Source organism: Setaria italica, chromosome III (assembly GCF_000263155.2).
Source record: "Setaria italica strain Yugu1 chromosome III, Setaria_italica_v2.0, whole genome shotgun sequence".
Classification (NCBI taxonomy): Eukaryota; Viridiplantae; Streptophyta; class Magnoliopsida; order Poales; family Poaceae; genus Setaria; species Setaria italica.
The window spans coordinates 22274608-22286368 of record NC_028452.1 but is presented as its reverse complement, the minus strand read 5'-3'; the positions used below and the strand labels follow the sequence as shown (position 1 = coordinate 22286368).

General features: G+C 51.4%; 2 protein-coding genes across 2 annotated transcripts; one reads left to right on the top strand and one right to left on the bottom strand.

Annotated features, from left to right (window-relative positions):
* Nucleotides 1-1806: 1806 nt before the first annotated feature.
* On the top strand, nucleotides 1807-7030 carry LOC101753774 (cyclin-dependent kinase C-2). Its single transcript, XM_004962139.4, has 12 exons — nucleotides 1807-2010; nucleotides 2131-2212; nucleotides 2303-2393; nucleotides 2479-2508; nucleotides 2591-2703; nucleotides 2797-2869; nucleotides 2992-3112; nucleotides 3210-3327; nucleotides 4204-4343; nucleotides 4434-4491; nucleotides 4624-4694; nucleotides 6016-7030. Exons 1-12 carry the CDS (start codon nucleotides 1901-1903, stop codon nucleotides 6554-6556), a joined length of 1548 nt encoding a protein of 515 aa, XP_004962196.1. The 5' UTR covers nucleotides 1807-1900; the 3' UTR covers nucleotides 6557-7030.
* Nucleotides 7031-7148: 118 nt separating this feature from the next.
* On the bottom strand, nucleotides 7149-10429 carry LOC101757167 (pre-mRNA-splicing factor ATP-dependent RNA helicase DEAH1-like). Its single transcript, XM_022825387.1, has one exon. The coding sequence runs from the start codon at nucleotides 10398-10400 to the stop codon at nucleotides 7167-7169; it is 3234 nt and encodes a 1077-aa protein (XP_022681122.1). The 5' UTR covers nucleotides 10401-10429; the 3' UTR covers nucleotides 7149-7166.
* Nucleotides 10430-11761: the final 1332 nt, after the last annotated feature.

Here is an 11761-nt window from a genome sequence, read left to right as displayed (position 1 = left end):
CACTGAAATTCTTTGATCTCTTATGGTTTGGCCTCGTGGAGGGTGTTGCTGGACCAATTTACATTGTTTGTGACTGTTGGTCAGCATAGGTGTTGCCATAATTATCAAAATCCCCCTAGATTAGTTTCATCCATCATCATGTTGGAAAAATATCCATTTGCTACAAACATTTAGTCATTGTTAAGTTTTCAATCAAATAATAATGGCACATGAGTCTCACAAGAAAAATAAGAAAATAAACCAAACAAGACCATCATGACATACTAATGTACAATCCTTATAGACCTGATTTCAGAAAATAGAACATTGTGCTTTGACACTGATACTGTGCTGGTTGGTTGTCGCAATGGAAGCAGTGTTCCTAGCACACTGATACTGTACAATCCTCCTATTTTTTTTTATCCTGGCACTTGTGGCAAAACAGCCGATTGGTCAAAGTACACATGCATTGGAATAGAACTGGTAGACATGGATGCAAAATTTTTCTTTTTTAAGGTGTTACCTGCAAATCTGCAATATATTGGAAGGCAACAATGCCAATTGCCATGCACAAATCATCTTAGGATTCTTGTCAGGCGTGCATGGAGCCCGTACATGTTTAATGAATGATATATTAGAACTTTTATCATCCAGTTACATCTACTAGAGCAAAATCAGATCTACTACGCTAATATAATCCTAAAGAACTAGTTCTAGCATCCTATTATGCATCGCATTAAGGTTAAAAAGTTATAATATGATGTGTACACAACTACATATGAACATCATAGATAGATGAAATCAAGAATTTATACTCACAAACACTAGATATGAATCTTTCACACTAAAAAGCAAACATATAACTTTTCATATGTACATAATGCATCTGTCTTCCTCTTCTAAAAATTTGAGGCTGATCTTGGCCTTATTTTGTCATGTTCATTTGCAGGTCTTAGAATTTTATAAATAAGATAGATAATCAAGTTCCCTCTGCAGTAGTTGTAGTTTTACCGGAACAATGAATACCTTAAACAAGCTAAAAAGTAAAAGGGCGTTCTTTGTAAAGGAAGAAATGTGCTAATTTGATCTATGTTTCTTTAGCAGACCTGCCCTGCTAATCTATATTTGTCCCATGCACATTCATTCACAAGGATACTCCTAAGGATTACAAGACCATATCAACCGTTGTTCCATCTTGCAAATAGGAATGTGAGGATTGTGAAAGGAATATTAATTACTATGAGCAACCCACGTATCCACGGTCCCCGGCAACGAATGTTCATTACAACCTAGTAGGTTGATGATTTAAAGGGGTGTTTGGATACTGGGTGCTAAACTTTAGCAGTGTCACATCGGATGTTCGGATGCTAATTAGAAGGACTAAACATGAGCTAATTATAAAACTAATTGCAGAACCCTGTGCTAATTGGCGAGACGAATCTATTAAGCCTAATTAATCCATCATTAGAAATGGTTATTGTAGCACCACGTTGTCAAATCATGGACTAATTAGGTTTAATAGATTTGTCTCGAGAATTAGACTCCATGTGTGCAATTAGTTTTGTAATTAGCCTATATTTAATACTCCTAATTAGCATCTAAACATCCAATGTGACAGACGCTAAACTTTAGCCGGGTACTGCCTAAGTACGTCGAAAACAAATGTAGCACGAATTGAAGGTAGAATTCAAACACGAACCCAAAACGTGTCATATACTCTGGTTCGAACACGAATCTCAATACACGCCACGAGTCCAACGGGCCCAATTGTCAGATATTCCGACTCGGTTTCAGAGCACGCGTCTTCGTTTCGCCCCCTTCCTTTCTTCCTTCCTTCCCGCTTTCCACCCGGCCGCCCCCAAACCCAATCCTCGCGTAGCCCCCAACCCAAACCCTAGCGCATCGCCAAGCCCCGGAAGCCATGGCGGTGGCGGCGCCGGGGCAGCTAAACCTCGACGAGTCGCCGTCGTGGGGCTCCCGCAGCGTCGACTGCTTCGAGAAGCTCGAGCAGATCGGGGAGGGCACCTACGGGTACGCATCTCTCGATTCTCGAAACTCCCCCGATTCCCCCAATCCCGCGAGCACGCCGCCTGCGGCATCGGCCCAGCTCGGCCGCCCTCGCTGACGCGTTTTTGTTGTGATTGTTGCCAGGCAAGTGTTCATGGCGAAGGAGACGGAGACGAAGGAAATCGTGGCGCTCAAGAAGATCCGCATGGACAACGAGCGAGAGGGCGTAAGTATTCCCCTTTCCCCCTTCCGTGGCTTGCGTTTTGAAATTCGTAGTACTGTTCGCGGTTCTCACCTCTTTTGAACCCGTCGTCAGTTCCCTATCACGGCCATCCGCGAGATTAAAATCCTCAAGAAGCTGCACCACGACAACGTCATCAATCTCAAAGAGATTGTCACCTCGCCAGGTTTGACAACTGTACCGCGAATTAGAGCATTGTTCCGGCAAACTGGCTTTGTGCAGAGGATTAAAACTTGTGTTAATTGTTTCAGGGCCAGAGAGAGATGAGCAGGGGAATCAAAGTATGATTCTGGACAAAAACACTATTGAGAATTTTGCTTTATTGCTAATCTTGATATGCTATAATGTGGTGATGTTGGGTAGTTGAGGGCAACATGTACAAGGGGAGCATTTACATGGTCTTCGAGTACATGGATCATGACTTGACAGGGCTATCGGACAGGCCTGGAATGCAGTTCACCATACCACAGATTAAGGTAAAAACCATCCATATATGTGTGTGATGGTTCTTGGTTGCCAGAAGGTGTTGTTCATGAAGTAATGATGGTGTCTGGTATGTCCTGTACCAGTGCTACATGAGGCAACTCCTTTTTGGCCTTCACTACTGTCATATCAATCAAGTTCTGCATCGAGATATTAAAGGTATATGACAGGCACTAGTTACTTTCGAAATAAAAAACAGACACTGGTTTCTTTTCTAGGGTTTATGTTATAGCTTGTTGTCTTTTTCACGGACATTGCATTCAAACATATATCATTTGCAGGATCTAATCTCTTGATAGACAATCATGGTATCTTAAAGCTTGCTGATTTTGGCCTGGCAAGATCATTTTCAAATGATCACAATGCGCACCTCACTAACCGTGTGATCACCTTGTGGTACAGGTAGGGGTTATGTTAGCAGGCTATCAATGTTGTTATGCAAGCTATATAGTAAGGTGCTGTATCTTGCTTAACATTTTGTTGGATTTGTGATTTGCAGGCCTCCAGAGTTGTTGTTAGGAAGCACAAAATATGGGCTGGCAGTTGACATGTGGTCTGTGGGTTGTATTTTTGCAGAGCTTCTTTCTGGAAAGCCTATATTGCCTGGAAAGAATGAGGTATGGTTTCTTGAAAGCTGCGAACCACCAACTTAGTTATGTTAGAAATTCCTATTAACTGTCATAATTTTGTTGCTAGTCTGAGTGTCTGCCATAAAGTGAGTAAGCCTGGAAGTCTTCTGATATGTGCCTTGATTTTTTTAATTTTATCTATTTTAAGTTAGTTTAGCAGTACTTTCTGATAGAATTCAAGTTATTATTTTGCTAAGTCATCCTAGAAACCTATGAGCAAGAGTATTTGACCACAGGAATTTTTGAAACTTTCATCACAGTTCCTATCGAGATTTGATGCTATTATTTGTCATGCTCTCTTCTCGACTTATTTTCTCTTTTGTACTGAACTGGAGTGTAAGGATGCGTTTTGATGGTAGATAAGAGAATATACGAGAAGCTAGAAGCATGTAGGCTATCTGAAATAAATATACTTTATACTCCAGGTGTGTTAATAACAGAAAATGAAGTTCATGCTGGACAGTCATGTGAACTTGATCAGGGGAGAAAAGCATAATAATGTAGCCCAGTCAAGTGAGGGCTGATCTGCAATCACATTTGGTTATGTTAGAAAAACTGAGTAATGAAAATGAAGGCTTGTGTGTTTGCCACTAGAAATATTGTCTATCAAATTCTTACCCTAAATCTTTTCAGGATCATGCTAATTTTCTTAGGATCAGTATACAATATTATTATTCTATTTACTTTAGCAACTCTTTCATATATAGTATTCATGTCCAATCAGTTTCTTCTACCATTTTCCATTACAAGTATACTCTTTCAACTCCCAAACTTAAAATTTTCCATTACAGGCCATCCATGAGTTACAATTTGAAGCTCGAGCTTATAAATATGAACCTTGTTGCTTTCTGTTTTCTGATGCAGCCAGAGCAGCTGACCAAAATATTTGAACTTTGTGGCACGCCTGATGAGTTGAACTGGCCGGGTGTCACAAAAATGCCATGGTATAATAATTTCAAGCCTTCTCGCCCAATTAAGAGACGTGTTAAGGAGGCTTTTAAGCAGTAAGTATTATACTTCTGTTTCACCATATTGTTGAAGCTTCCCTTGCTACCCTAGTATGAATGTGTTTCCTTACCTGCTTGTGACAACAGTTTTGACCGGCATGCTCTGGATCTGCTGGAGAAGATGTTAACGCTGGATCCATCACAGGTGCAATTTTTAATTTTTGCTGTTACGTAGCATCGATGTGTTTTTGCCATGTGAAATGACTAAAATCCATACGTTCACTTCATGCATTATTTTCACTTGAACCCTGAATTGGCATACCTCTACACCTTTCAGAGGATATCGGCAAAAGATGCACTTGATGCAGAGTACTTTTGGACTGATCCCCGACCAGCTGATCCTCACACGTACGGTTCATTGCTTTTCTTACTTTTAGAGCCGTTTCCTATTAAGGGCCTGTTTGGCATGGCTCCACTTCACAACTCCAGCAACTCCAGCAAAAAATCCAGCCAAACACACCAACTTCAAAACTCCATGGAACTGTAGTGCAAATGGGGTAGAGTTTTGGAGCACGTCTTTCGCTGCTCCAAAACTCTCTTTTGAACCTCCTCATGGAGTTGGTGGGTAATTACCCACCAATACCACTCATTACAGAAAAATGGTTCGTTTTCTTTTCTCCCGAGCCCTCACGTTGTGACTCCCTCCCGCTGCTGTTGCTACTCGCGTGGACGCGCGCCTCCCCCGGCCAGCGCCGCCCGTCGCCTTGCCCTGCCTCTCGCCCGTCGGGCGTGCTTGCTCCCCCGCCGGGCGCCTGCGCCGTGGCTCCGTCGGGCGCGCCTCTGCTGGCTGGCGGCCACGCCTCCCTCCACCGCCGGAGCAGGACGCCGTCCCCTTCCTCACGTCCGGCAGGCAGCCGCGCCGTGGCCTCATCGGGCGGCTGCGCCTCCCTCACGCCGCCGTCCGTCCGCTGCTTCCCTCCACCGCGCAAGGGAATCGGAGAAGGGGATGGAGCTTAAGAAAGAGGGGCGTTGATCTGCTTGCTCTGCCCGAGCAAGGGAGGAGCAGAGGACCGGAAATGTCTTGGCCTCCATGGATTTGTGCTGCTGGTGGTTGACGTGTGAGAGATAGAGATTAGAGAGGAAGGGGAGACTGATTGGAGTAGGGCAGTTGGTGCCCTGGTTGGATTCGATGGCAGAGCAGGGAGATCAAGGCTGCAGGTGAGCTGCTTGCTTGCTCTTGCGAGAAAGTACTTGGCGACGGCAACTTGGGAACATAAGCCGAGGTGAGGGGTGGTCGTGCGCTGGCGAGGAGAAAAGGCCGTGGGGGAGCTGGTGTTCATGCAACGTGCCGCCCCTCCTGTGAGGCGACGGGAGCGTCGAGGCAAGGAAAAAAAGAGAGGAGGGAACGGTGTGTTGTGGCTGCCGGGCAGCCTTTCTGAGGAAGAAGATGGGGGATAAAGAGGATGACAAGTGGGGCCTAAATTTGGGGGCAATAATGGCAATCCACACTGAAATTGGTTTTTTTGAGCTGAGAGCACCCATCTAGCCAAACACTCCATTTTAGTTTTGAAGTTCTGGAGTGGAGCTGGTTCCACCTGGAGTTGTGAAGTGGAGCAGCTCCACCCAGAGCTGGAGCCATGCCAAACAGGGCCTAAGTTGTTCTAAGTCAAGTCTGTTGTGTTTGACTGTTCTTGAAATAATTGTTTCTATTTCATCTTCGCTTATGCAGCTTGCCAAAGTACGAATCATCACATGAATTCCAAACTAAGAAAAAACGTCAACAGCAGCGGCAAGCTGAAGAAGCAGCAAAGCGGCAAAAAATACAGCATCCTCAACCACATGCTCGTTTGCCACCAATTCAACAATCAGGCCAACCACATTCACAAATCAGGACAGGCCAACCTATGAACAACCCCCATCCTTCAATGGCAGCTGGGCCAAGCCATCACTATGCAAAGCCCCGAGGGCCAGGAGGGCCAAACAGGTACCCACAGGGTGGAAGCCAAGGTGGAGGATACCCAAATCGTGGAGGGCAAGGCGGTGGCTACAGCAGTGGCCCTTGTCCTCAACAAAGCAGAGGACCACCTCCATACCCTGGTGGCGGGATGGGCGGAACGGGTGGCTCAAGGGGTGGAAGTGGCAGTGGCTTTGGAGTTGGACCAAATTATCAGCAGGCTGGCCCTTATGGTGCATCGGGTCCAGGCAGAGGGCCTAACTATCATCAACAAGGTGGTTCTCGCAACCAGCAGCAGTACGGAAACTGGCAATAGTACAGTACCATCTCCGTGAAACCAGGCCGCATTTTCGTTTGGAGCTTGTATTGTAGTTTTCTGAAATTTGATTGTAACCCAACGAGCATCCTTAGGCTTCGTTCGTTTCATCAGGATTGGACTTCCAGGTCCGGTTTGAGTGATTCCACCCGTGTTACTCAATCTAGTCAGGATTCATTCTAGAGGTGAGGAGGTATGGTTTCAATCCGAGCCATCTAATGTAGAAGGATTCCAATCCAGGCTGGTTTTCGTTTCAGGCAAGACTAAAACGAACAACATTTTCAATGCAAGTCTGGTTTCAAACCGAGCCACTTCAAACCACCCGGAATGGACCTCATTCCGGGTCAATCCGGTGAAAATGAACGAGGCCTTAAGAGTTCTCTGGCTCCGTTTTTTGGAATCTATATTAGTTCACAATTCGGATGTATCAAATTTGTATAAAAATATTGCTTATGCAATCACTGAATTACACTCTGGTCTCTGTAAATCTCCAGTTAGAACAATTGACATGAACAAATATGTTAGCCAATTGTTCATTCACCGAAATTGACTGGTTTACAAGTTTACAACTCTGTACAGGTTTGATGCCCTATCGTAATGCTAGCGATTACTACACATTGAAAAAGTCCTTAAGACTCAGACTCGGCTTCTCCGCGGCTACTGCGGCACCCTGCACATGCGCTTTGGCCTTCTTCGGCTCCGGCTTGTTGAGGTTGCTTTCCTGGTAGTAGTGCGGCGCGATCTCCAGCAGCCACTCCGGCTTGAGCTCCGTCACCTGCCTCATGTACTCCTTGGTCGTCTCCACCAGCTCGTGGTACACCACCCAACGCGGCGGCGGGACCACCCGCGCCATCCCGGAGCTCGGGTGCACGAACACCGTCCGCCAGCTCTTGAGGGTCCGGTAGAACCCGTCCCTCCGCCGCTGCGCGGTGTTGCGGAAGAACCCCGCCGTGATGGCCTTCCTGACCGTGTCGAGGTCGCCGGCGCAGGACCGGCGCTCGATCTCCACCCTCTCCATCAGCGCCTCCAGCTGCTCCCGCACGTCCCGCGCGCGCCGCATGGTGCGCGACTGCACGAAGTGGTCGAGGCACCACTGCGCCGAGTGCCCGGACTGCTCCCACTCGGTGTACACGTTGAGCAGCGCGACGTGGTCCCCGGCGTTGCCTCCCGCGTTGAAGCGCTGCCGTGCGGCGTCGGCGACCAGCGCCCTGTCCTTGGGCCGGTAGAAGACGGCGTTCCCGGCCGACAGCATGGACGCGACGGTGAGCAACTCCTCAGAGCACCCGTACCGCTCCGACGCCACGATCGCCTTGGCCAGCATGGGGTCGAGCGGGAGCTCCGCCATCCGCCGCCCAGTCTTGGTCAGTTCGCCGCGGCTGTTGAGCGCGCCGAGGGCGAAGAGGTCCTCCAGCGCCCTGAGGAGACCCTCCGACGCCGGCGGGTCCATGAAGTCGAAGCTCACCAAGTCGTTGATCCCCAGCGCCTTGAGCGAGAGCACCACGCTGGCCAGGTTGCTCCGCTGGATCTCGGGGACCGTCTCGTCCTCCATGTCCTTGTTGTAGCTGTGCTCCGTGAATAGGCGGAAACACTTGCCGGGGCCGGTGCGCCCCGACCGGCCGGCGCGCTGGTCGGCCGACGCCTTGGAGATAGGCTGGACGAGCAGCGATTCGGTACCCGTGCGCGGGCTGTACGACTTCACCTTGCAGAACCCCGGGTCGACCACGTAGCTGATCCCGTCGATGGTCAGCGACGTCTCGGCGATGTTGGTGGCGAGCACCACCTTCCGCGCGCCCGGCGGCGCCGGCTCGAAGATCTTGGCCTGGAGCTCCGTCGGCAGGTTCGCGTAGATGGGGCAGATCACCAGCTCCGCGATCTTGGTGCCCAGCCCCCTTGTCCGGCGCCGGAGGATCTCCTCCACCGTCTCGATCTCTTCCTGCCCCGTGAGGAACAGCAGGATGTCTCCGGAGGGCTGCGTGACGTGCAGCTGCAGCACCGTGGCCACGGCCGCGTCCACGTAGTCGGCCTCCGGCGCCACCGTGTAGTGGATGTCCACCTTGTACCGCCTCCCGGGGATCTTGAACACCGGCGCCATGTCGAAGAAGTCGCTGAACTTGTCCGCGTTGAGCGTAGCGCTGGAGATGAGCAGCTTCAGGTCCGGCCGGAAGCGGGCGACGTCCTTGACGAGGCCGAGGAGGATGTCCGTGGAGATGGAGCGCTCGTGCGCCTCGTCCACGATCACGACGCCGTAGCTGCCCAGGTCAGGCTCGCCAAGGAACTCGCGTAGCAGCATCCCGTCGGTCATGTACTTGACCACCGTCTTCTCCGACGTGCAGTCCTCGAAGCGGATAGAGTACCCGACCTCGTGGCCGAGTTTGACGCCCATCTCCTGCGCGACCCTCGCCGCCACGCTCATCGCGGCCACGCGGCGTGGCTGAGTGCACGCGATCTTCCGCCCATTGGCGGTGTACCCGGCCTCGTGAAGATACTGTGGTATCTGCGTCGTCTTACCGGAGCCGGTCTCTCCGACGACAATGATAATCTGATGGTCGGCAATGGCCTTGAGGAGCTCGTCCTTGAACTTGTACACAGGGAGAGTCTTCCTCTGGTCTTGGAGCTCCATCTGCAACATGACCTTGGCATCAATTTCCTCCGCCAGTTCGTCCGTGTCATCCTCCGGCTCGGTTCCAGCCATCGCCAAGGACTTGACGAACTCGATGGCGTCATCGAACACGAGCTCGTATTCATCACTGGCGTGGCCGCGATCCTTCGCTCCAAACTGCAGATGGGACTTCCTGATCTGCTGCTCTTCCCAGGACTCCTCCGAGAAAGCCCTCCCCTTGCCGCCTCCCGCATCAGCGTCGTCGTCGTGCCGCCGTCTCGCCACCGAGAACCTCCTCCCCTGGTCCACGTTCGCGGCGTCGTCGTAGGCGTCAGGCATCCTGTAGTAGTCGCCGGCGCCTTCCTCTTCTTGACTGGCTCGGCCGTGGACAAGGCCGTAGATTTCCTTCTTGCGCTTCAACTCCCTCTCCTCGGCGTCCGTCTGTCTGACGCCGCCGAACAAGAGCTCGTCGTCGACGATCTCGTCCCGCAACTCCTCCACCTTCTTCTTCTTACGCATCTCCAGGTACGCGCGACGGGAGGACCGCCTGAGCTCCGAGGTGTCGCCCCTGTCCATCGCCTCGGACCGGCGAGCTCTCTCGTCCTGCTCGCGCTTGGACGGCTTCCGGTCCATCAGTTTCCTCGTGCTCGCCTCATCGCGCGCCCGGATGTTCCGTTCGAGCTGGGCCCTGTCAGCCTGATCACGCCTCATCTCTTCCTCCTCGTCAGTATCGCCGGCGTCCTCGTCCGACTCCGGGCACCGCCGCCGGCGCACCTTCCGATCAGAATCGGACAATGCGGCCCCCTCCTCTTCGTCCTCATGGTCATGGGTCACGCCCTTCTTCCTGAAACGCTTCCCGCTGCTGCTGTTACAGGACGCCGCGGCGACGCCAGCATCCTCGTCGTCGACGTCATCGTTGAGCAGCTTGAACTCGCTCTGCTTCCTCGCCAGCGCCGCCGCGTCCTGCACCTGCCTCTGGTACTCGCCGACCCCCGCCGCGCCCTGCTTGCTGGGGCGCGGCAGCCTTCCGTAGACGTCCGCGGCGAAGGCGGCTGTGTCGGGGGAGGAGGGGAACCCGCCGAGGTCGACCAGCCGCGCCGCGAGGTCCCCCGCGGAGGCGCACTCCCGCGCGAGCCGGAGCACGAGCCGGAGCACGATGCCCTGGGAGTACCCGAGCAGCGCCATAAGCCGGTCCGAGACCCACGTCTTGAGCTGCCCCTCGCCGCCCTCCGAGGCCGTGGCCATGGCCAGGCCTTTCGTCCCCACGCGACGAAGGATCGGAGAGATTCGTGGCGGCGGCGCGACGAGAGGCGGGTCGGTTGCGAGGAGGGCAATGGAGCGCAGGGGATTTTGGGGCGTGGGGGCCTGCTTTATTCGTGGATGGAGTATGGACCGACCGATGAAGGCGGCATCGTTTCGTTTGACCGAGTCGGAAAGTTTCCGAGGCGGTTTGGGTATGTCGGTTCGGGTGGTTCGGCCCACGTGGCGAGACGCCTCCATCGGCCCACTAGGAAATCCGATCTGGTCATCTGGATCTCCGGCGCGTGACATACTCACAAGTCACAGGCTCACAGCCACCCGGCCGATTTCGATCGTGCAACCGTGCCCTGGTAGCCTGATGGTCATGCCGATACGAGAGCACCAAAGTTTCGCCAAAGTCGCTTGCAAAATTCTACTCATGTCACGCATGAGTAGAATTTTGTTACGCATGCTGCATGGATGTTTCCTGTTTGGAGGTCTTGGTGGCGCGCAAGTGCGCACCGGTGAGAGCTTGTCCCGGCTCTGTCAATTCCGAGAAGCTGCGCAAGTGTGTAGATGGAGACTGAAGATGATGCCTTTCAAATCTGCAGGTCACGGTTTCGAATTATCTAGCCACCCGCTTTGAACAGTCTGCAGCCTACTACTTGCGCTGCTTCTTGGATCTTGCTCGTACTTCAGCTTCTACGGCTTGGCAAGAGGAATCAAAGGAAGGATGATTCGGCCGTATACCTTCTGCTCCCAAGGCTTACTCAGCCCAGCTTCTCCTTCACGAGCTAAATACTACTACTACTAGCCTAGCTAAAGCCCACACAGCCCAACTCCTTGGTCTGTTCATCTGGAACCTCAGACTTGCCTGATCCACCTGCCCGTGTTAATGAGACGGTACCTGATTCTCCCGCAGTAGCTGCTCCGCTCCTTTTGATCCGGCTCTGGTAACAAATGTATTCTTACAACAAACTGATATGCATTCGCAAAGTCTTTCAAGAATCAAACCAGGATGAACTAAACGTAGCAGCCCGGTCTTATTACAGGAATTAAGGGTGCTATTCTTTTAGTAATAGACGGCGTCAAGATTAGAGGTACTCATATGGATATGCATGCATGTATTTGAGCATGTGACACTAGTAGAGAATTGAGCTTTAGTCGCGGTTGGTAGGGTGCAAAGATCTCGAAAATGCATCCGGGATAAACCAACCGGGACAAAAGGGGTGGTCTCACGCGCACGTGAAATATGCGCGTGCGCGGTTCGTGGGATTCGAACCCACAACCTCCAGCCTCGCGCGTAGCTTCCTTGCCATCCCACCTACACACCACATCTGACTATGTAGGGGATACTATCCTTTGTA